At 46.8% G+C, this 23,431-nt stretch overlaps 1 protein-coding gene across 2 annotated transcripts; it reads right to left on the bottom strand.

Moving 5' to 3' along the window:
- Positions 1–356: 356 nt before the first annotated feature.
- Positions 357–20,320, bottom strand: ATP6V1E1 (ATPase H+ transporting V1 subunit E1). Of its 2 annotated transcripts, XM_089920104.1 has the most exons (10): positions 20,163–20,315; positions 18,340–18,397; positions 14,368–14,433; positions 12,527–12,636; positions 12,064–12,130; positions 6,037–6,126; positions 5,398–5,466; positions 4,162–4,256; positions 2,082–2,169; positions 357–926 (listed from the first exon to the last, which is right to left on the bottom strand). In XM_089920104.1, the coding sequence occupies exons 3-10, from the start codon at positions 14,422–14,424 to the stop codon at positions 864–866; spliced, it is 639 nt and encodes a 212-aa protein (XP_089776230.1). In that variant the 5' UTR covers positions 14,425–14,433; positions 18,340–18,397; positions 20,163–20,315; the 3' UTR covers positions 357–863. The 2 variants fall into 2 exon arrangements, with proteins under 2 accessions (XP_089776230.1, XP_022432852.1); XM_022577144.3 differs by lacking the exon at positions 18,340–18,397 and having other exon boundaries at positions 20,163–20,320.
- Between the last annotated feature and the right edge of the window lie 3,111 nt (positions 20,321–23,431).

Here is a 23,431-nt window from a genome sequence, read left to right as displayed (position 1 = left end):
CGGGCAGGGCTGCGGAGTCGGGCCTGGGAGACTGGTCTAGGCCCTTCTGCGGGGACCGGGCCCACATGACTGTCTGTCAGGTGCTCTGGGGCCCGGGAAGGAAGGGAACACCTGTGCGCGGACAGTCTTAAGGGGCTGGGAGGGCGCCTCTAGGTGAGGCTTTGGTAGAAAGGAGCAGATGCGCCTGAGGGACACAGAGAGGGTTCGTGGTTTCAACTGCTGATGGCTGTCAACCCGCAAATGCTCCAGGGGTTTGGAAAATGCTTCCTCTTTCCAGATTCCTGAGAACTTCACCCTCTCAAACCAAACCACAACCTGCAGGGAGCGCCTTGTGTAATAAATCAGTGACATCCACGTACGTGTTATGTTTTAATAAATAAAGCATATTCACGGCTTAGATCTTAAATCACATTTATAGACATTTCTAGGCCCAAACAGGTTAACAGTGAAGCTGCTGCTGCTGGAAGAAATGAGGCCCCACATGCACTTGAAGCCCAAAGAGTGGAGACCTGACCCCAGAGCCCACCACTCCGCCCCCCCCACGAGGCTGGACCCCAGGAGAGCAGGAGGCCTGGGGACACTCATGCACCCACCACCTGACCCCTCGCCTCTGTGCTGCAGAACAGCGGGAAGTTGTGTTACTTTGAGACAAGCCTAGAGGAAGGTTTCCTGATCGTACTAAGTGAGACTCTCGCCCGTTGGTCCCCACCAGCCGGGGTGTTATTAGCTACAGCAGGGCTTCCACCGACAGATGCAGGACAGGACAGGAGGACAGCAAGGAGGAAGCTACGCAGGCCATCTTGTCTCTTCAACTGTCAGAAACGTCCACGTCACGCAGTGGGTGGACGCCACCTCCCTCAGGCTTAGTCCAAAAACTTCCTGTTGGCATTTGCCCCAAACAAGGCTCCCCGCACTTCGGGCATCATCTGTGAAGAAAGAAGCTCCTGCGTGAGGCGGCGCCGTCCCCCGCGCCTCAACCCCGCCCCGAAGCCCAGTAGTTGGCCAAGCACCGCCCGAGTCCGACCAAGAGACTCAGCGATCACAAACGTGGGCTTAAGGCCACTGCTTAAGGGGAAAGAGAACAAATGACGGGCACCATGGCCGTCTAAGGCTTCCGTCCCACTCCGGTATGGGGAGAAGAGTCGACGTTCTGGAGCACCTACACTCGTTCTTTCAACGGGTGCTGAGTGCACGCCGGGTGGAAAGCTGACAGCAGGTCTGTGCTGAGGCGCGCCGTGGCAACTGGAAAAGCCCAAGCACTCAACCTCAGGACGCAGCCACCAGCCATGTGCGGCCAGTGCAACTGAGGCGGCGAACTGCGCACCTTACCTAGCTTTAGTTAATTTAGCCACGTGTGGCTGGTGGGTAGCATGGCTCTGAGGTGTAAGTAACCAGAAGACGATGGTGAGGGTCGGGGCAGCAGACCACACCCCTGGAAGAGGCCCCGCACTCGGGACAACTCAAGTTTTCTGGCTGGTTTCCTGCAAACCCGGAAACACCTGAAGAGCCTGGCGCCCTGTGGCGATTCCTTTAAGAGCAGTTGCTTGACTTTCCATCATTCCTGCTGCGGTTTGGGGTTCTGGGGCTTTGGGTCAGCATCTCCACATGCAGTAAAATAGATACATTAAAATCCTAGGCACAGGGCTTCCCTGGTGGCACAGTGGTGGAGAGCCCGCCTGCCGATGCAGGGGACGCGGGTTCGTGCCCCGGTCCGGGAAGATCCCACATGCCGCGGAGCGGCTGGGCCCGTGAGCCATGGCCGCTGAGCCTGCGCGTCCGGAGCCTGTGCTCCGCAACGAGAGAGGCCACAGCAGTGAGAGGCCCGCGTACCGCAAAAAAAAAAAAAAAAAAAAATCCTAGACACACAAAGCCCTCGTTGTGACCCCAAGGCCACCCTCATGTAAACATATCCTCCCAGCAAATGGCACTAAATGCCTGAATCCCCGCTCCTTTTAAGAAAATGTCAAAAAACGTAGAAAGAATCAACGAAGTCCAAATACGGCCGATCGACATGTTCTCCGCAGCACCTCCTCAAGGTAACGACAGGCCAACTAACTGATGAGATGTGTCCCCACACTCACCTGCTGGGCTATGAGGTCCAGCCGGCTTTCGAGGGTATTGGAGACCTTGATTTTGCGATCCCCGCTGTAGATCTCAACCCCGCCAGCTCTACAAAGAACACCGGAAACAACGTTCATAGGTTTGAGGGAAACAGACACACGTTGTACAATTACCCTCTTCCCTTGGAGAATAGCTGTCTTGGTGTGTGGATGGTCTCAACACTTAGGGGCAACAAACGTATGCAGTAAGTTTGAAACTAATTCAGAAGCTTCTGAAGCTTCAAGGTAAAGAGGCCGGTAATAACTCATTACCAAGTGACTATGTGCCAATCTGATTTTACGTTACTCTAACAACCAGCCCTCCCCAACTGGACGAAAAGGGGGAAGACTGCGTCCCAGTTTGCAAATCAATACATACAGTCCTCATCTGAATGCTTCTTAAAGGCCAGTGCTGCAGGGACCAGGGGTGCTGACAGGCAATCCTCCTCAGTGCCTGTGTCTCAGATAAAAGGCTCCATCCCAGCAGGTGCCAAACCCAGCCCTCAGTGGTGCAAGGCCGATAGGTCACATCCTACTACAAGGAGCCTCAGGTATGAAATTCTTTTGCTACATTACAATTCTATTTTTTACAAAATATTTCTTGAAATAAGCAGGCTCTGAGGCAAAGGCTGGGAAAAATTTTGCAAATTTTCTCTAGAAAATTTCAAAGGGCTCTGACGTGAATATTATTTTCTTACTCCATCCTCCTCCCCCATTTCCTCTTTGTTTCTCTGAACAGCCCCTGTCCCCACGCGGGCAGCAGGGGAAGGGGGGTGTCTGCTGTGCACCAGGCACTCCTGAACGCCAAGTCCAGGCCCTTCCGTGTCTCCTTTTCCCCAGGGACCTATAAACCAGGAAACAGGCTTAAGAGGTGGATAAAAGGACCAATTTACTGAATAAAACTCCAGTTTAAATCTGCAGAGTCCTTCACCTGCAATTCTGAATCTCAAAGGCTCTGAAAACAGAACCACCTAATTCAAGTGGCTCCAGAGCCTGAACTGGGCTCCAGTCACCTGTCAGCAAACGGCTGGTGTCCCTGCATAACTACTCCTCGGGTGTGAGCGCTCCTGCTTCCATTCAAACACGTAGGGCATGTACGGGATTGCTTCTCTAAGCACCCGAACACAAAGCACCAGGCACAGTGGTCCTGACTGGAACTGCTGAGTCCTGCATGGTCTCCACACGCTGACTACCCACCAGCAGAGTCACTGTGCATCCTGAGCCCTGATGTCAGTGCTGCACAGACATGACCCCACTTCAGCTTCCAAGAGCTCAGTGAGGCGGGTGCTGTTATCCCAGGTCAGAGATGAGGACGACTAAGTAACTAGTCCAACCCTACCTGGCCAACACCTGGCAGAGTGGAGAAGCAGACCTCGATCTGACAGTAATGCTCAATAATGCTTAGGCTCCCACAGGCCCTCAGCTTGAAAGCACTGTCACACACACCCTATCTCTGATCCTCAGCTTATGAAGCAAGCAAGACTGATCCCTTTTACAGATGATGGGATTTGGGCTCGAGGTCCTGCAGCGAGCAACAGGCCAATCGGGACTCAGAACTAGGTCTTGCAATCCTAAATTCATGTGTCCCAAGGCCTCCGCAATGCTGGCCCATGGGGTGGACCAGCGGGCAGGCGCACAGGGAAAATGCCCCGGACTCTCCCCAGCCAGGAGCTCCTACCACCCCTCCCAACCACGCCGAGTCTCCCCGCACTCAGCAGAAGCACCGTGGTTGCTGGCGTTCCACACCAAGGGATCTGCCAGCCAGACATGGCTACTTCCTTGTCAGAGGGAGTGATCACCTTTCTCACTACCTAGGACCCACGTGGACCCACGTTCAAGTTCTGGGTACAGAATCCATGCTGCTTCTAGGCAAGCTGAGCCATAAGAAGCTGGTTAACAAGGGGGAGACCAACAGGCACCAACACGAGGCAGCACGAGGCACGCGTGGGATGGCCACACCGCCATCCTGCCCGGGGCGCCCAGAGGACACGCGCAAGGCCGGGCGGACGGCCGTTCACGCGGCCAGAGCAGCTCAGGTGTTAAAAGCAGAAATGCTCCTTACATTTCCTCAGGCAGGTAGGCCTCCTGATCAATGTGGACATCAGCGTCTCTTTTGGTGGCGATTTTGTACACGGGGATTGCTTTTTGCACCGCAGCCTGGAAAAACACAAAAAAGAGAGGTTTTATCAGAAACTATGGAGCAGGTATCCATAAAACCAACAGTCTGTACAAACAAAGATATTCCTACATATTTTTCAAGTAAAAGAACAGACATGTTGCTGGTGGGAATGTAGAACGGTACAGCCGCTGTGGCAGATGGTATCGTAGTCCCTCGAAAATCAAACACAGAATCACCTCAGGATCCAGCAAGTCTACCTCTCGATACTTATCCAGGTGAAGTACAAGCACAGACCCGACAGATATTTGTACACCCGTGTTCACAGCAGCACTGCTCACAATACTCAAAAGGTAGAGACGACCCAGGTGTCTATTAACACATAAACGAATAAATAAAATGTGGTCTACAGATATAATTCAGCCTTAAAGAAAGAAATCCTGACACACGCTACAACGTGAATGAACCCTGAAGACATTACTGCCAAGTGAAATAAGCCCGTCACCCAAGCACAGATACTGTGCTGAGCCCCAATGTATGTGTCAATCTGTTCAACTAGTAATCGTGTCAGAAAAAGACTAAAGTTCCTTCAAGAAAACATTCTCACGTGTCTCCTGGAGCCTACAGTGCTGTCCGAAGATGGGACTTCCACGCCACACTCTGCAGTGCAGCGTGAGGAACCCTCTTCCATCTGTCCTACACCTCCACTTCTCCCAGCTCACTGATTTTTAAAACTGCGGTAAAATGCACATGAAATTTACCATCGTGATCAGTTTTAAGTGTACAGTTCTGTGGCTTTAAGTACGTTCGTTGTTGTGCAACTGTCCCCACCATCCCTCTCCAGAATGTTCCACCTTCTCAAGCTGAAACTCTGTCTCCATTAAACACCGTCTCCACCTGCCCCTCCCCCCGCCTCTGTCTCTTTTATTTAGATGGTATTGCCTATCCTCTGCTCCAATCCAGTAGGTACTGTTTTCTCCAGAAAGGGAGGAGGGTACTAACTCAGATGGCAACTTGATTTGTTTAAGAAAATAAATAAGAGGCTCAGGTACACTTAAGTTAGTATCTATAACATGTTAAGACTCTTCTAGTCCCCATAGTTGAGCTGTCATTTATTACAGCATGCATTTCATCCCTAACATTTTGATCTTTAAAAAGAAAAAGGATTTCTTCAAGCTCTACCTTCACCAGAGGGAAATCCTGTTTCCTGCAACGAACGATCATTCGGGGCTCCAACAACTGGTACAAACCCTATTAACGCACAATCAGATACAATTAGTAAAAACTGCAAACTATAAAATAAAACAACAGTAAATAAAATGTCTTCATAACTCTTTCGTCTAGCTTGGGAAAGCAGTCCTCTTGTTTAATTAAGTTCCCCCAAAGATGGCCTACATGGTATGAGACCATGGCAAGATCTTCATATCACAAACCAGATAAACAGACCCAACGCTCTGGTGATGGGAACGAAATTCATACGGGAGTCTTACATCGACTAGGTTGAGGACAAGTATTGTACTTAACAGCTGAACAGCAAACAATTAAAATGTATACAGCCTGTGATCTGAACCTCAATATCTAAAGCAAGCATTTTAGTGGTAAAATTAAATCAGGAAAGTTTACAGCTGGAGGTTACAAAGGACAAGTGAGACAACATCAGTCTCGTCCACCAGCCAGACACCACCGTCCTCCCACACATCTCCCGACCAGACAAGGAAAAGAGCTAAAATGAGAACACAGGAGAAACAGCTGGCTTCTATCCCATCTTGTCGACTCTGCAGGGATGTGGCTCTCAGTGGTGCATCCGACCTACAAACTTACCTGGAGGACCAGTCCATCCAGCAGCACTTGGTACCTGGTCGTATCTTTTACCACTTTGCTGAGCCTCTGTTTGGCTTCATTTAGTAGGTCCTACAAAGAGTGGAAAAAGAAAAAGTTATCTACACACTTGGGTCGTCAGCTTGGAACCCACGTGGGGCTGGCCCAGCCCGCGTCCAATCACTTCTCACTTTACGGCCGTGTTTTCTCTCCACACGCGCTCTCTGAGGGGTACGATAAAGCAGGTGCTGCCCGAAGGACACAGATGCGAGCGAGAGCGCTCCGCGGCTCCCAGGGGACTCGCGGTCAGGCAGAAGCGCCCAGGTTACCGATCACGACTGAGCAACACAGAAAGAGCCACGTGACACAGCCGTGGAGAGCAAGCTACTGAGGCAGCTGGGCAAGATGCTTCCATTTTTTATTAGAAAAAGCAGCCTCTGCACAGAGAACAAAGTGTCATCAGTGTTTACCTGCGGGAGGCTGGACTATCAATGATTTCCATTTTCTTTATGTTAGTTTGTATTTTCCAGTGGTCTATAGTAAACACTGGCTTCTATAACTAAAGCAGACATTGAAAGGGACTCCGGAGACAAATCTCACGTGGTTGAGAAGAGCGCGCTGGCATCTGCTCGTAAGTGGTAAGCACGCACAGGCTTACTGGTAAAAGAGGACCGAGGTCGTTTAAATGGCAGAGAGAGCGCCTCTCAATCCCACTGCTGGCCACCCAACGCCACTGAGAACAGTTCGTCCTAGTAAATCTTCCACATACATGTCTCCCTTATTGAATATGATCTCTGGAATGATTTGGGGGATTTAAAGAGGGAGAACATACATGCTCGCTCAGAAACCAATCAGAATTTGAGGAGTGAGGGTGGAGAGAAGGAAGTGGCCCTGTATTTGGTTCTGAGAGTCTCCCTTGGACCCGCACCCAGCCCGGAACCACTCCCGAGCAGTTGAAGCCTTTAGAATCTAGGACGCTACGGCACAAAGATTTGAAGCATTTATGATATAAGACATCTGGCTGAAAGAAACCTCAGCCCCTCCTCACCAAGAGACCCCTCAAGCACAGTTCTCTTTGTGCTGGAATTGACTGTCCACACTGGCCATGCCGGTAGGGGTGGACACGAACAGTACGGAGACAGGTTTACTCTAAAAGAGTGAGCATCAAGTGGAGCTGTAACGAGTGATGCCAGCCACTTGTAAAAATAACCCACTGAGAAATCTGGAAATGGACAAATGAAGACTCTTAACACCACCCAGAACTCCAATCAAGGGAGTAGGAACTCGGAATAAACTGAACTCCAGCCAAGAAAGCTGGAACCTAATCGACATAGACTGCATTGTCCCTTGTCTAAATCATTCCTGTCCACTTAAGAGACATGCCCCACAGGTCAGGAAGGTAACTTAAGTAATACCCCAGTGACACTCTTTGATTCTAAACTCAGCTTTCTGGCTGTAGTCTGACTCCCCATGGGGAGGGGTGTAGGTTACTGCCGTTCACGTGTCAGCCTACAGATCAGTATTTTGAGAGTCTGGAAGGGCATTTTCATTATCTGTCCACCTGAACCTAACTGCCTCTAGGATCCTGAAAATATTAGATTCTGCTCCTGGAAAGCAAGAAACTAAAACCCGATTATGACGACATCAAAATCATGTCTCCTTGCTCGTGCCCGGTGTGAAGAGTCAGGGGGCGTCCTGCAGAGACATTTCTGTTTCGTCTCTTTAACCGCAGCACCAGAAATCTCTACTTCAGGACCAGCAAATCAGAATTTCTAAAGGTCGGTCTGTTCTTTACCTCCCTTAAATGACAACAACAACACCTTACACAGTGTGAGGTTTAGGAAGTGACGGTAAAGAGCTGTTACTTACCCCAGGCCTGTCCTGTGTGAGGCACTGCACGGTCACTTTTCCTATGTGGACCAACTTAATTCTAAAGAAGCTTCACGTATATGCTTTCCCCATTTTATAAAAGGAAGGTTCAAAAGGGTTAAAAAATTCACCCACCGGAACTTCCCTGGTGGTCCAGTGATAAAGAATAAGCCTTCCAATGCAGGGGACACGGGTTCGATCCCTGGTCTGGGAACTGAGATCCCACATGCCGCAGGGCAACTAAGCCCACGCTCTCTAGAGCCCATGCACCACAACTGGAGCGCCCACACGCTGCAACTAGAGAGCCTATGTGCTCCCCGGTCCGGGAGGATCCCACATGCCGCAGAGCGGCTGGGCCCGTGAGCCATGGCCGCTGAGCCTGTGCTCCGCAGCGGGAGAGGCCACAGCAGTGAGAGGCCCGCGTACCGCAAAAAAAAAAAGATCCGATGCAGCCAAATAAATAAATGAAGAAATACTAGGAAAAAAAAATTCGCCCACCAAACAGCAGACAGTGGTGAAACAGAAACACACTTCACAGGGGTTCAAAAGCATGGGCTCTTACACCTGGAGAGCCTCAGGGCAGGCAGGGGAAAAGGGTAGACAGCAGAGAAAAGTAACTAAAGGACTACAGGCAACCGTGCACTTCTGGTAGCAGAACAGCTTGCCTGTTTGCTTTTCATTTTCATCCTGGTTCTGTATTTCCTCCTTCCTTCTATCTTCTGTCAACATCCTTTTCTAGCCAACTGCTTGACAAATCCCCTTCCTTTCATAGTTTCTTATTCTACGGATAAAGCTGGAGAAATAAACGTTTTAAAAGAGCCAAATCCACAGAAACATGCACATGTAGCCCTGTCCCCCATCATCTCACAGCCGGTTTCCTCACCCTCCGTGACGCTTCATTACTAGGGTTCACTAAACCGCAAATCACCTGATGGCAAGATGTTAGGCTGCAAAGGACTAAGGAAAGAAGCGCTTTAGAACAACTGAAATTATAGAAATGTTTATTTTAACAAAATTCTCATTATACATTAGCAAAACAAAAGCTCAGGCTGTGCTCTGAAACTGAGTTGCACGCTACAGAATAACTGGCTTTGCCATCTACCAAAACACGGACAGTTCAACAAAATGAGAAAAATAAAAGAAAAACAAGAAACCCCGACAGTTCACACGCCCGCTGCCTTCAGTCCCTCACCGCATGCTCGCCTGTCCAGCTTTCACCACCAGGCTTTGTCTCTACCAGCCCAACGACGCTGCTCTAGTACGAGTCAGAAGTGAAACCTCGATCCCCAACTCCAAAGACCACTGCGCTCTGCCCCCTTGGACTCGCCGAAGCATGAGACACTGTATTCGATTACCATTTTGTTCTTCAAGTTTTCTGTCCCTTTGGCTTCTCCTTCACGACTTCTCCTCCAACACGACTGCTTCCCCCCATGCTCCTTAGCAGTCTCTAATTTTCCTGCCGTAAGCTGAAGGCTTCTCAGTTTGCTCCCCTGGCCCTGTAGTTCTACATCCACAAGCTTGCGATCTCACCCATGCCACGCAGCTCCACATGGGACCTGTGTGCTCTCTGAGTGGAAGCCCCAGCCTCTCCTAAGTTCGCCTGGACTCCGAAGGCGATTCAAATGCCAAGATTCATCACCATTCCCCACCTGCTCCTCCCCCTGTATTTCTAACCCTCATCACCTATCCAAGTGCCTAGCGACCTGGTGAGAAAGCTTAGGTCTTTCTTGACGCCTCACAACCTGCAGTCACCGAGTCCCACAGACCACACCTTGCAGCATCTGTGGATGCCGTCGCTTCATGTCCTCTGCTGCCACGTGGTCTTGACCTGCAAGTCAAAGTTAAGCCATAACCTCATTTCCTCTCCCCAAGTCACCAGTTCTCTTTCTCCAAAACAAATCTAAGGCTAAAGCAGTAATTTCTCAGTGTGGTTCTCAGACCTCCTGCAACAAGATTACTCTGGGCTGTTTATTCCTGATGAGAATACAGAAAATCTCTGGCAATGGGGCCGGGAGTCTGAGTTTTAACAAGGCCCTCCAGGTGATCTCTGTGCCTATTAGAGTTAAGAGAGCTGGTCCAAGGATTTGTCCCACACTCTTCAGCAGGCGTTCAAGGCTCTTCCAACTGAGCCCTAGTGTCTCTCTCCAGCCTCAGTTCCTACACTCCCCGCTCTCCTGGACAATTCCATTTCCTGCCCGTGTTGTCAATTCCAGGCCTCTGTTTTTGTTTCAGGCTGCTCTCTCCATTCCGTCTCCAAGGTAATGACATTCTTTACAGTCACACTCAAAAGGCTGCCATATAGATACAGTCTCTGGTCTAGTCCCAGTTAGACAGCAGACTCCTACAGCACTGAGCACCAATGCAGGACCAATACAGGCAAACCCTGCAGTCCAAACAGCTGACTGCCAAAGGAACCCAGCTAATTATGAAATGAAAATAGAAGAGTGAAAACTAAAAGATCAAGTTAGTATCGAAAGCAGAGAGACATTTAGTTGTGACAATTTTAGAAGCAGATCAACTCTGGCTACTCTGGGGTCTATTAAGTGTTATGGGAGTTATGTTAGTGAGTCACCTCTGTGTGTCCTCACACTCAACCTCCTGGCAGACACTTCCATCTGAAGGCTTCCTGGCCCCTCAAAGAATGTCCAGTGTGATCTGGTGGTTCTTCTTAAAAGAGCCCGCCCTCCTGACTTCCTATTATGTTAATGGAGCCACCACCCTCCTAGGCAGCCGGGCCTGAAACTCAGGGTTTGGCGTCAGCCTTAGAAGAGGAGGTGAGGAGCTTCCCTGGTGGCGCAGTGCTTGAGAATCCACCTGTCGATGCAGGGTACACGGGTTCGAGCCCTGGTCCAGGAAGATCCCACATGCCGTGGAGCGGCTGGGCCCGTGCACCACAACAACTGAGCCTGCGCTCTAGAGCCCACGAGCCACAACTACTGAGCCCGCGCACCACAACTGCTGAAGCCCATGCGCCTAGAGCCAGTGCTCCACAACAAGAGAAGCCCCCGCTCGCCGCAACTAGAGAAAGCCCGAACGCAGCAACGAAGTCCCAACACAGCCAAAAGTAAATTAATTTTTTTTAAAAAAAGAAGAGGAGGTGGAGGAGTCAGTAGCCAACGTCCGGGGCTTCCTCCTATAAAACATGTCACCACTGACACCCAACTCAGTCCTTGTTGCCACCGTGCCAGGCTCACCTGACAAGAACCAATATCTTACAATATTAGTTTCTCTAGTCATCTAAGAAGATGGTATGTCTTCTGCTTAGTCAAGTATTATATTTTCAGTTTTATACCTTTTCCATATAGTTCCTATTCACCAACATTTACTCCTAATTGCTTACTGTTGGCATGTAGTAAAACTATCAATTTCTGTATATTCTCTTTGTAGCCAGTCACCTTTTTGAACTAATTACTAGTTCTTAGTTATTTTCAGATGTTGTATTTTTTTAATATACAGTCGTATCTTCAAAAAAATAACTGTTTCTTCCTTCCCAATATTTATATAACTTGTCTCTCCATTTTGTAAGAAATCTAGGGCCTCCACAATAACAATGAGTAATAGTGGAAACAGAGGCCTCCGCTTGGTTTCTAAATTTTTTTTTTTTTGGCCGCACTACACAGCTTGTAGGATCTCAGTTCCCCGACCAGGGATCGAACGTATGTTTCTGCCCTCTCCTTTGGGTGACAATACTCCCCCAATGGTTTTCTGTCTAACCTCTTCTCTGTTAAATTTAGTCTACGTACTCATATCATGAACCCTATTTATGATAGGCCTCATAAAATAAAATGAAACCTTCAACAGCTTTCTACTGAAAGCAAGCAAAGCTCTTCACTTGCACTCATGGCCCCACAGTAACTCCATCCTACCTTTCTAGCCTTATTAGTCCCCATCGCCCTCAGATACTGTATGGTCCCCCCATCACGTGCTATATACCCAGGAGCTACATGCTCTGTTAGAGCAGCAGGTCCTTGAAGACTGGACACACATCTTATTCATTTCTGTATTTATTACAATACCTAGTGTAATGATTTGCTGACCAAATGTTTTCTCTCTAAAAATCATTCATCAGCTCCTTAATCTAACATTAACTAGTGAATTCTCTATAACAGACAAATGAATAAACATTTTATAATTCTATAACTAAAGGGGCTAATTACTCACTGTGATAAGGTCATCTCTCGCTCTGAGGACTTTGAGCCTTGCTTGATTCATCAAATTAGACATCTGACTGCAAAAGGCACAGAAAAGTAGTATCATTACAGCATAAAAAACAACCAACGTAGAGAAAGAAAGGTACAACCTCCTACATATGTGCAAACACTTCTCTTTGTACAGATCCCAAAGAGAACTCCCTGAAATACATGTAGCGGTTTTTATCCACTTATTTTCAAAGATAAGGAAATATTTATTGAATGCTTATGAAGTGGCAAGACTTTCTTATCAGTTATTTCAACTATATCTTTCAATAATCCTGTGAGCCTTCCGTTTTCCCAAATGAGGAAAGAGAAGTAACTTGACCAAGGTTAGTTAATCGGTGAATGGTCCATTTCAGACCGGAACCCGTAACTGCCTGGCTCCAAAGCACCTGCTTTACCCTCTCGTCCCGGTGATTTTCAAAGCTCACATTTTCTTCTGCTGCTCAATCTGCTTTTCCTTCTTCTCGTAGTATTCCATAATCTTCAGTCTTTGGGTCTGCACAAGACGACCTTTCTCAATGTTGAACTCTTCTTCTGCCTACCAAGGAGTGTATTATTATTACTTCATTATACAGGTCTTGACAGTTTCATTTTAAGCAGCTGACGCCCAGGGCAGTTGCTTATACTCACCTTGCTCTATGTCTAGTATATCCACCAACAAAGTTTCAGTGAACAGAATCAGAAGATTCTGTGTATGAAAAATATTATGTATTTTAAATTTGATCCATCTGTTTAATAGAGGGCTAATGAAAACGACACAGAATTTGGAGTCAGAAGATATGAGTTACCGTCTAAAAAATTTGGTCAAGTAATCTGTCTAAGTGTCCTCCCTTATAAAATAAGAAAATAAAAATAGTATTCTTTCCTTTGTAGGTCAAAATCTAACAGTCCTTTTAAAATTGTAAACTACATAAATTTGAGTTATTAGTTTTATTAGTGTTAATTATTGAGCAGTCACTTTTTACAAAGGGTATCTTAGTATATCAGCCGTCTGTGATTTTCAGGCAGTAAGAAATTATGACTTTGGAAGCTAGCTAAAGTTACTGATTCAGATGTTGAATGCTTGGCACAGACACTGGAACTTTCAAATTCTAAAATAAATGCCTAACAGCTTGTTTCTATACCTATCACACGAGATAAGACTACTTTAAATAGAAATGCATTTACCAACTGAAACAGAAGTTCTGTATTTGTCCCAGAGAGAAATAAGGAAACTAGTCATACGAGAAACTGCAGTGCTCCTAAGGCCATCAAAACAATATTAAACAAGCAACAAGGACATACTGTACAGCACAGAGAAATACAGCCATTATTTTGTAATAACTTTAAATGGAGTATAATCTATAAAAATACTGACTCACTATGCCGTACACCTGAAATTAATATAATATTGTTAACCAACTATACTTCAATAAAAAATGTATAAAACAATACCCTCTCAACTGTTTTACTTCAGTGACAGGCAAAAAAGTCTTTTCTTTCTTAGATGATAAATTACTCAAACAGTTCAAAGGTTTAGTTTTGGCCCTAGGATACAAGGCACACACAATTTTAAGGCTTTACCGTTAAGTAACAAATGTAACCACTGTAGAATAAAGTAAAAGGATAGTGAAAATAAAGTATTAGGTGATATATTCTGACCTACCATGATTATACCTAGAGAAAAGAACAATTTTATATACTGTACAGAAACACTGTGCAACTCGAAATATCTGTAAAATTTCTAGATGCTGACTGCCACCTTCGTGATGGGCAGGGGCTTTCATTTTATGCCTTACATACGCCAAACTGTGTATTTACCTTTTTTGCAGCAAGCACAAATAAAAAAGCAACATAACAATGAAAAAATACTACATCCTCCCCTGACCAGATATCAATTAGCCGCGGTTGCTCAATGTCTGAGTTTGGATTCCATGAGAAAATTAATCCATCCCTTACTTTTCTACTCCCTACCATAAAATTTCAGGACACTTTTTGACAATCAGAATTTTGGGACTTCACTGGCGGTCCAGTGGTTAGGATTCCATGCTTCCACTGCAGGGGGACAGGCTCGATCCCTGGCCAGGGAACTAAGATCCCGCGTGCCACGTGGCACAGGCAAAAAAATTAAAGAATGTTTAGAAAGGAAAATTTACTTTTAACGTTAAAGAAATTCTTACTGGTCCTATGCAATGAACGCTCTGTTAATCAATTTTACTAAGTACTAATTAGCAAAGCAAGACAGTACGAAACTTTGATAACTTCTTAAACCTAGGAAGTGGAATCTCACCTTTGCATCTATTTCTTCTGCTTTCTCATTAGCTTCTTGTTCAATAAAAGCCATCATGTGCTTAATCTATAAGGAGAAGGAAAGGTTACTTGAGAATATGACAAGAAAAAAATATCTATGTTTTCTGATTCTTCCAACAATCATTTATGGAATGCCTTTCTGTTCTCAGGTAACTTACAATCTGGAATTTACTCCAGCAAATGGACCAGATGCAATATTCAACAACACAGGTAAACAGGCCATTATCCTACTCTCAAGGAACTTGGAGTCTATGGGGAGGAAGGACTGAATACACGTCCTCCTCTACTTCCGGCCTCCTTCAGCCAGACCGTCCTTCCCCCTTCTCCATTTCTACTGGAGTGTACCAGACAGCCTCCTACTCTCAAGGCACTCCAGCCTGACTCCCCTCCCCGCAACCCAGTGAAATCACTTGTAAGATGACGGCCATCTCCTCGCCCTTATCTTACTGCATCTGCAGCGTCTCCTGGTACACTGACCACCACCCTTCTTGAGCATGTGCTTCCCTTTGCTCCCGCCACTTCCTTGCTCTCCTCCTCAGCCTCCTCTGAGGCCATACGCTTCTTCCTCCGCCTCCCAGACAGCTCCTTCAGGAGACCCTACCCACGGCAACTGAAATCCCACACGCTCCGTAAGGAACACTGACGGCTCTGCTCCCACGTCCCCCTTGACCTCTGCCTTGATGACCAGCACCAACACCAAGTAGTCCCCTCCCGTATCTCAGGCCCCAGGTCCAATCACCATGTCCTACGAGCTCTCTTTTCTAACACCTCTTTAATCTGTCCATCTGTCTCCACCTTCACAGCCACAATCTCATCTTTGCTATCATCATCTCCTGGCGGAATTACTGCAACAGCGTCCATATCTTCCCCGGGCCCTCAGTCTTGTTCCCTTGCTAACCAGCTCTACCTGACAACCAGGAAGATCCTTTACAAATGTCCCTCTCATCACGTACCACACCCCCCCTTAGGATAAAGTGCAGAGATTTTAGAAGGTCTGCCATGTGGTCACTGCTCATCTCTCCAGCATCACATGAAATGTAACCTCCACCACTGGCCACTCCTCAGACTCCTAGTTCCTGTCATCCTACATTTTTTAAAGTTAATTAATTAATTTTATTTTTGGCTGCGTTGGGTCTTCGTTGCTGTGTGCGGGCTTTCTCTAGTTGTGGTGAGCAGGGGCTACTCTTCGTTGCGGTGTACGGGCTTCTCATTGCGGTGGCTCCTCTTGCTGCGGAGCACGGGCTCTAGGCGTGCAGGCTTCAGTAGTTGTGGCATGCGGGCTCAGTAGTTGTGGCTCACAGGCTCTAGAGCGCAGGCTCAGTAGTTGTGGCGCACGGGCTTAGTTGCTCTGCGGCATGTGGGATCTTCCCGGACCAGGGCTCAAACCCGTGTCCCCTGCGCTGGCAGGCGGATTCTTAACCATTGTGCCACCAGGGAGGTCCCCATGCTACTCTCATTTCAGGTTTTCAGTTCCTTGAGCTCGCCATTCTTTCCACTTTGGAGATTTCAAACATGCTGTTCCTTCCACTTGGAACACTCCCCCACCCCCAGCCCAGCTATCTTCTCGAGCCTCAGCTCGCTTAACTGTCACCTCCTTTGGAAAATCTCCTGAACCTCTCACTTATCTGCACCCAGGACACTCTGCACTTCTCCGCCTAAACACACAGTCCTAATTGCCTGCTTGCCTGTGCCTCTCCTCAACTAAATTATAAGGCTAGGAACTTGCTAAAGGGTTTTAGATCTCTGGCTACAATTGGAGAATGAAGTCCCCAAAATCTTCTGAATGGGGCTTGGGGTGACTGATCTAATTTATACTCATAAACAGAGTACTGTCTCTAGTGGCAGATGTAAAATATACCCAAATGAATATACAAGCAACAGAGCTAATCAAACTCACTGGTAGTTTCATTTCATAGGGGCTCTACCTGAAAGGAATAGTGAATTAAAAAGGAAAAAAAGCAGCTTAAAAAAATTTAATGTAGAGCCTCTAGGTTATTAACTCATTTCATGTATTAATTGTCCCGCATAAAGGTAAACACCACCGTAAACCCAGGACACGGGGTTAAGGGTTTACTTCCCCCACAGTAGGTGCTCAATAAACATTTGTGAGTGAGTGAGAATCTGTTGGGAGTTTCAAGCCTTCTGAGGTACCCCAACTACTTTTTAGAGTCTGTACAAAAGTGAGTTAAGATTTGTTTCACAAGAATGTGAATATACTTAACACTACTAAATCATTCACTTAAAAATGGTTAAAAAGGCCCTGAGAAAACCATAATTCAAAAAGACACATGTACCCCAATGTTCATTGCAGCACTGTTTACAATAGCCAGGATGTGGAAACAACCTAAATGTCCATCGACAGATGAATGGATAAAGAAGATGTGGTACATATATACAATGGAATAAAAAGGAACAAGATTGGGTCATCTGTAGAGACATGGATGGACCTAGAGTCTGTCATACAGAGTGAAGTAAGTCAGAAAGAGAAAAACAAATATCGCGTATTAACGCGTATGTGTGGAATCTAGACAGTACAGATGAACCCATTTGCAGGGCAGGAATAGAAACGGAGATGTAGAGAATGGACATGTGAACACAGCGAGGGAAGGCGGGGTGGGATGAATTGGGAGATTAGGTTTGACATACATACACCACCACGTGTAAGACATAGCTAGTGGGGACCTGCTATATAGCGCAGGGAGCTCAGCTTGGTGCTCTGTGGTGACCTAGATGGGGGTGGGTGGGAGGGAGGTCCAAGAGGGAGGGGATATGGGCATACCTATAGCTGATTCACTTCGTTGTGCAGCAGAAACTAACACAACGTTGTAAGGCAACTATACTCCAAAAAATGGTCAAAAAGGTAAACTTCACGTAATGTGTTTTACACAATTAAAAAAAGTGAGTTAAGAATACAACCTAGGGGGCTTCCCTGGTGGCGCAGTGGTTGAGAGTCCACCTGCCGATGCAGGGGACTCGGGTTCGTGCCCTGGTCCGGGAAGATCCCACAGGCCGCGGAGCGGAGCGGCTGGGCCCGTGCGCCATGGCCGCTGAGCCTGCGCGTCCGGAGCCTGTGCTCTGCGGCGGGAGAGGCCACAACGGTGAGAGGCCCGCGTACCGCAAAAAAAAAAAAAAAAAAAGAATACAACCTAGGGACTTCCCTGGTGGTGCAGTGGTTAAGAATCTGCTTGCCTGCCGATGCAGGGGACACGGCTTCGAGCCCATGATCCCACGTGCCGCGGAGCAACTAAGCCTGTGCACCACAACTACTGAGCCTGCGCTCTAGAGCCCGCGAGCCACACCACTGAAGCCTGTGTGCCTAGAGCCCGTGCTCTGCAACAAGAGAAGCCGCTGCAATGAGAAGCCCACGCACTGCAACGAAGAGTAGCCTCCGCTCGCTGCAACTAGAAAAAAGCCCGCGTGCAGCAATGAAGACCCAACGCAGCCAAAACATAAATATATTTTTTAAAAAAAAAGGGAAAATAAAGAGCAGGTGCTTTAAAAGAAAAAAAAAAGAATACAACCTCATGGCATCAAAGTCTTGAGGAAAACACACAGCACGGTTTTAGAAGGGAAGACTTATTTTTTGTCAAAATTCTTAGGAGCTCTCTACCAGTGAGGAGCCAAAATAATGACGACAATCAGAGCCCGTTTTATAGGTAATACAATACTTATAAATTCTCAAGCCTTGAAAAATTGGGGTGCCTAACCCAAATCTACACTGTTAAGAAAAACCACAGTGAACTTGCTAAATGGATCAACCTCCACACATCTGTGCCTGTGTGTGTGTTTCTGTTTGTGCTGTGGAATGGAATCGTCACAAGCTCAGATCAAACTCACACTGCACTGTCTGGAACTTTAAAAGTAGTTTAAAGACAGTAATCAACTCAGGTAGCTTACAAATGCTACAAGACACTGGCCTCTAGAGGGGAACCCTCATTCAAACCTGCATTACCTGCCTCTATCTCTCGGGCCGGACCCTCTGCAACCAGATCTGACGAGATCAGCACAGCCTAGAGCAAAACACACTCATTGTAGCCCAGGTCACAGAAACCCGTTTACAGTCAACAAGAACACATTCTGCCTTTAGGAGTTCCAACAAGAGAAAAGTCAACCCCTTCAGGACATTTAACTCCACGCTTAAGGCAGAAAAATCTGCCCTTAAAATATACTTTTCTTCTTCCTGCTAAAGCTACTGGGTTCTACACTTCTGGAGTCAAGATTCTTTTGAAAGTTTGATGAAATAAATAACCATACTCCCCAGACAAAAAAAGCAACATACACAAATACTTTAATACAGTGGGGAAGAAATCAGGAAACCCAGGATTTCTTTTTCTTTTTACATTTAAGTATTAGTATTTTATTTCCAGCACTCAAGTTCATCCTTAAGAAGATTTAGTCGATTCTAGGGGGCTCTTTTTAAATACATTACCTACTTGTGATGGAAAAACCAACAAGAACGAGCACTCCATTTTTGATGTATGTACACAATATATCTCCTATAGGAGACTGTTTGGCTTAGCACTCTTGGCAGCTCCAGTGCAATCTCACAGAGCATCCTAGGGTTTCACTGACCCACACCTAATGGTGCCTGAAAAACATCTATGTTTCCCCCTTGTCTCAGAATCCATGAAAGTCTGCAGATTCTCCCAGCTCTAAAAGCAGTGATGTTTACAGAAATCAGCACTTTGCTTTACTGAAGCAGACATCTTGACAGCAAAGAGAGTAACAAGATTTGACTTGACCCAAAGTGCATGAGGACTAAAGACAGTTTCACCATTCGGCTTTGCAATGTAGTTTCCAGAAATCAACTGTGATGAAAAGCAGGAAATAACTATATTAAGATTTTACTAACTCCTAAAGAGCAGGAAGTTGAAGGAAACCCAGATTTCTAGACGTCTACTCGGTGCTCGATACTCAGGCCTGGTCACTGCCGGGAATACGGGGAAAACAGGCACCGCCCTGATGGGGACCGCGCGTAGTGTGGAGGAGTACAGACGATACATTTGCTCGTTCTTACTATTTTACAGAAAGAAAACGTGGTTCTGGCCTAGTTTCACTGCTTTACCTTTGCCGTGTATTCTAACTGGGGAAGCCCTAGTTTTCAATACATCACAACAAGGCGGAAAACGAAGAAGAGGACGAGAGCTGGTACTAGGGGTGTGACCGCTGGACTACGTGGAGCGCACTGCGTCCTTTTTCCTACAGTAAAACTCAGACGCAGCGCTGATTAATGTTCAAAACCCGCGCTGTTCTGTAAGCATGCGGTAAGATTTCCTACAGTGCCGCACAGACGCTATTTTTGTTACCCTCCGTGATCAGCCTAAGATCCCCTAAAAGGAAGAACCACCACGCTTCCGAGAGCATATCACCTAACGAATAAAGTGCAGAATCGTTTTAAAGGAACTGGAAACATCCAAGGAAAAAACACCGTACTGCTCATCTAAGAAGGCTCACAAGGCACTGAGTGAGCGTTAGTCAGGGTTTTCCGAGAACTTCTGCCAGAAAGAGACAAGTTCTCTAAACTGCGGCCTGAGTGCCCTTCCCCGAAGTCCGGGCCTGGGCGGTCAACGCCCGCCGCCCGCGAACTCCAAAGCGCCGAGCAACGCCGCGACCCCAGGCTGGCCGCTCGCCCGCCAAGCCCGACGCGGCCTCGAACCGCACAGCCCCGAGGCGGGGTCCCGGGGACGGGGAGATCTGGCCAACGAGGCCGCCGCGGAGCTCCCCCAGGCCCGGGGCGGCATCCGCCCACCTCTCGGGGTCCAGCCCGGCGCTCACCTGCTTCTGCACGTCGGCATCGCTGAGGGCCATGGTGCAAGCGACGGGAGGCAGCGGGTGACCGGCCGAAGCTCAGAACCGACGCGGGCAGCGGGCGAACGGGAGACGAAAGCCGGACGCGCTTCCCACCTCTTCTGTTTCGTGAGCGCAGCTTCCGGTTCCTGCGCAGGTCGCCGGGCAGCCCAGCCAGTGGGGAGAGAGCGGCCCGGAAGTCACGCCCCTCCACGCCCCGCCTCGCCTCCTGTCGCTCACTCGTGACGTCGCGTGATCTCTCCCGGTCTTTTCCCCAGCAGCCCGCTCCGAGGCGCGAGGGAAGGTCTGTTGTCGTGCCCCTGACTTTAACTGAGACTTGTAGCCCTTGCGTTTTTTAAAAAAGTTTACTTTTGCCAACCAGAATTTGTTTTACTTTCCTGGCCCTAATGGAAGCAAATGCGTCAATATTTTACTTATTAACAGGTTTTATTTTTAGAGCAGCTTTACATTTACGGAGAATTGAGCTCAGGTTCCCATATTGTTAGCCTCCTCCCTTTCTGGGGTACATTTGTTATATTTCATTAACCGAGGCTAATGTGTTGACAAAAGCCCACAGTTTAACCAGTTTCCTTAGTTTCCCTCTGTTGCGGAAATTCGGCCTCTGTACACCAGTGCCGGATTATATCTTGGAGACGGAGTTTTGGGTAAAGTAGAAAACAATAGTTTTATTGCTTTGCCAGGCACAGGGGGCCACGGCAGGCTAATGCCCTCAAAACTGTGTCCCACCTGGAGGGGGTGGTGAGGAGTCTTACAGTGTTCCAGGAACAGGGCATGATTAGCTCGTGGAGCTTCTTCTGATTGGTTGCTGGTGAGGTAATCGGGAATCAGCATCATCAACCTTCTAGTTCCAACCGGTCTGAGGCCTGTGTGCTGTGGGCAGCGAGCAGCTAACCTCTCCCACCTGGTGGGGGCTTCAGTGTCTGCAGAACAGCTGGAAGGACCCGGCTGAGAACATTAACTGTATAGCCCTGAGGGAGAGCTAAAGCTCCTTGACTGTGTAATGGCTAACGTATTATTATTTTGGCTTGCTTGACTGTTTGCCTTTCTGCATTTTCCCACTTGTCTGATTAAATGTATTCCTTGACTGAAGTTTTTCTGCAGACAAAGGGCAGGCGGAAGACATGGGTGAGGGTCTATTCTGGGAAGGCCTCACAGGGTCCTGCTTGGTGACACCCCTGATGCCCTTTTCCTGTTACAGGACCCCATCCCGGTTACCACCTTTCATTTAGTTGACGTGTCTCGTAAGTTCTTCTTGGGGGTGACGGTTGCTCAAACTTCCCTCTTCGTTGACCTTGACAGTTTGAGGGATACTGTTAGGTATATTATAGATGCACCTCTGGGGATCTTCACATAATTGGTCAGGGGTTGTGGGTTTTGGGGAGGAAGAGCACAGAGAGAAAGTGCCATTTTCATCACATCACATCAAGGGTTCATGCTGTCAGCCTGGTTTTTGACTGTTGCTGTTGACCGTGATCACTTGGCTGAAGCAGTGCTTGTCAGGTTTCTCCACTGTAAAGTTACTCTTTTTTTCCCCTTTCCATACTTTACTCTTTGGAAAGATGTACTATGTGCTGCCCACACTTAAGGAGTGAGGAGTTACGCTCCACGTTCTTTAGGGTGGACTACCTACAGAATTTATTTGTAATTCTGAATGAGCATGTGAATTTTTCAACATCATTACCAGGATCCACTTACAGAAAATTATTCAGAAAATTAAGGGAGAAATTCGAGCCCACGTTTTATAAAGACAAAATACTTTGAAAACTTATTTTTAGGATAGATTCCTAATAATAGAATTATGGGCCAAAGGGTACACACATTTTTATTACTAGCTTTTTATTTTGAAGAAATTTCAAATATAAGTTGTAAGAATAGTGCGATAAACTCCCATCACCTAGATTCACCAACTATTAATATTTTGCTATATTTGCTTTATCACTTTCATATGTATATATGTATATATGTGTATATATATATATAAAATTGCATGAGTCAATAAATAGTTCAGTGTGTGTTTCATAAGACTAAGGGTGTATATCAGTCAAATTCAGGAAATTTAGTAAGTCCATATTCAAATTTTGCCATATGTTCCATTAGTATTCCTTGTAGCAGTATTTTTTTTTCTGATCCAGGATCCAATCCAACATCACCTATTGTATTAATTACCTTGTCTTTCTAGTCTCCTTCAATACGGAATAGTTCCTCAGACTTGGTCTTTCCTGATACTGACGTTTCTAAAGAGTACGAGTCATTTGAACTGGCCAGTTGTAGAAAGTCCCTCAATTGGGTTTCATCTGATAGTTTCCTCATAATTACATTCAGGTGCTGCATTACAGAAGTACATGTGTGACATCGTGTCCTCAGTGCATTGCATGTCCTTTCAATGGGAATGGCACACCCATTTTTAAGGCTCTTAAATAATACAAATGCCAAATTATTGTCCAGCTGTGCTAGTGGACACTGTTCTTTGTAGCGTATGACAAGTTGGTACACATATTTGAGAAAAGTGGCGGTGTTGGATAAGGGAAGGGTTCAGCCACAAAACAGTAAACCTAACAGGGCGACAGAAATCCATGCATTTGATCGCAATTTGATCGGTAGTCTAATCAACTGAACCAGATGGTAGGCTTGTTTCTCTCATCTAACTAGTTTTTCCACTAATGATTTCATTCTTCATCATCCCAGAAGACAGGCATATGCATGCCTCTAGCAAGCTAGGTCAGGATGAGGTGGTATTCACTCGTTTGGATTACAATCCTTCCTCCCGTTTATTTATTTTTGGCTGCACCGTACAGCATGCAGAATTTCCCCGATCAGGGATCAAACCCATGCCCCCTGCAGTGGAAGCGTGGACTCTTAACCACTGGACCGCCAGGGAAGTCCTCCTTCTGTTTATTTTTACAATGTTCTGCAAATATCTGAGGCTGAAGACTGGGAGCCTCAATCTAATACATGTCTAATCACTTATGAAAACAATGTCTGGAAGAGATGTGATACTATCCAGATCAATGTGCTTTTGCTTCTTTGGAAAACAGTGCTGATTTATCATTATTTTCAGACATTAAAAAATACAGCAAAGTACAAAGAATTCAAATGTCTATGTACCATGTACCACCACCCAGAGTTGACAATGAACATTTGTCACATCTGCCTTAGGACTTCATTTTTTAAATAAGAGTGTTACAGGCACACTTAACATCGCCTTTTGTGCTGCTTCCCTCTCCCCCATGCCAGCG

The sequence above is a fragment of the Delphinapterus leucas genome, chromosome 11 (genome assembly GCF_059928025.1).
Source record: "Delphinapterus leucas isolate spDelLeu-1000000601 "Yukka" chromosome 11, BTC_Dleu_Yukka2, whole genome shotgun sequence".
Lineage (NCBI taxonomy): Eukaryota > Metazoa > Chordata > Mammalia > Artiodactyla > Monodontidae > Delphinapterus > Delphinapterus leucas.
Note: the sequence above shows the minus strand (reverse complement) of the source record. Positions and strands in the feature narration are given on the sequence as shown.

Bases quoted from the DNA above. Each gene is read 5' to 3' on its own strand.
- ATP6V1E1 (XM_022577144.3), bottom strand. From the start codon at position 20,195: ATGGCCCTCAGCGATGCCGACGTGCAGAAGCAG. The intron at 5,467-6,036 runs GTAAGTTTGTAG...GTGCGTTAATAG, and splicing joins TGGATGGACTGGTCCTCCAG to GGTTTGTACCAGTTGTTGGA. The intron at 927-2,081 runs GTGAGTGTGGGG...CTTTCTTCACAG, and splicing joins TGGACCTCATAGCCCAGCAG to ATGATGCCCGAAGTGCGGGG.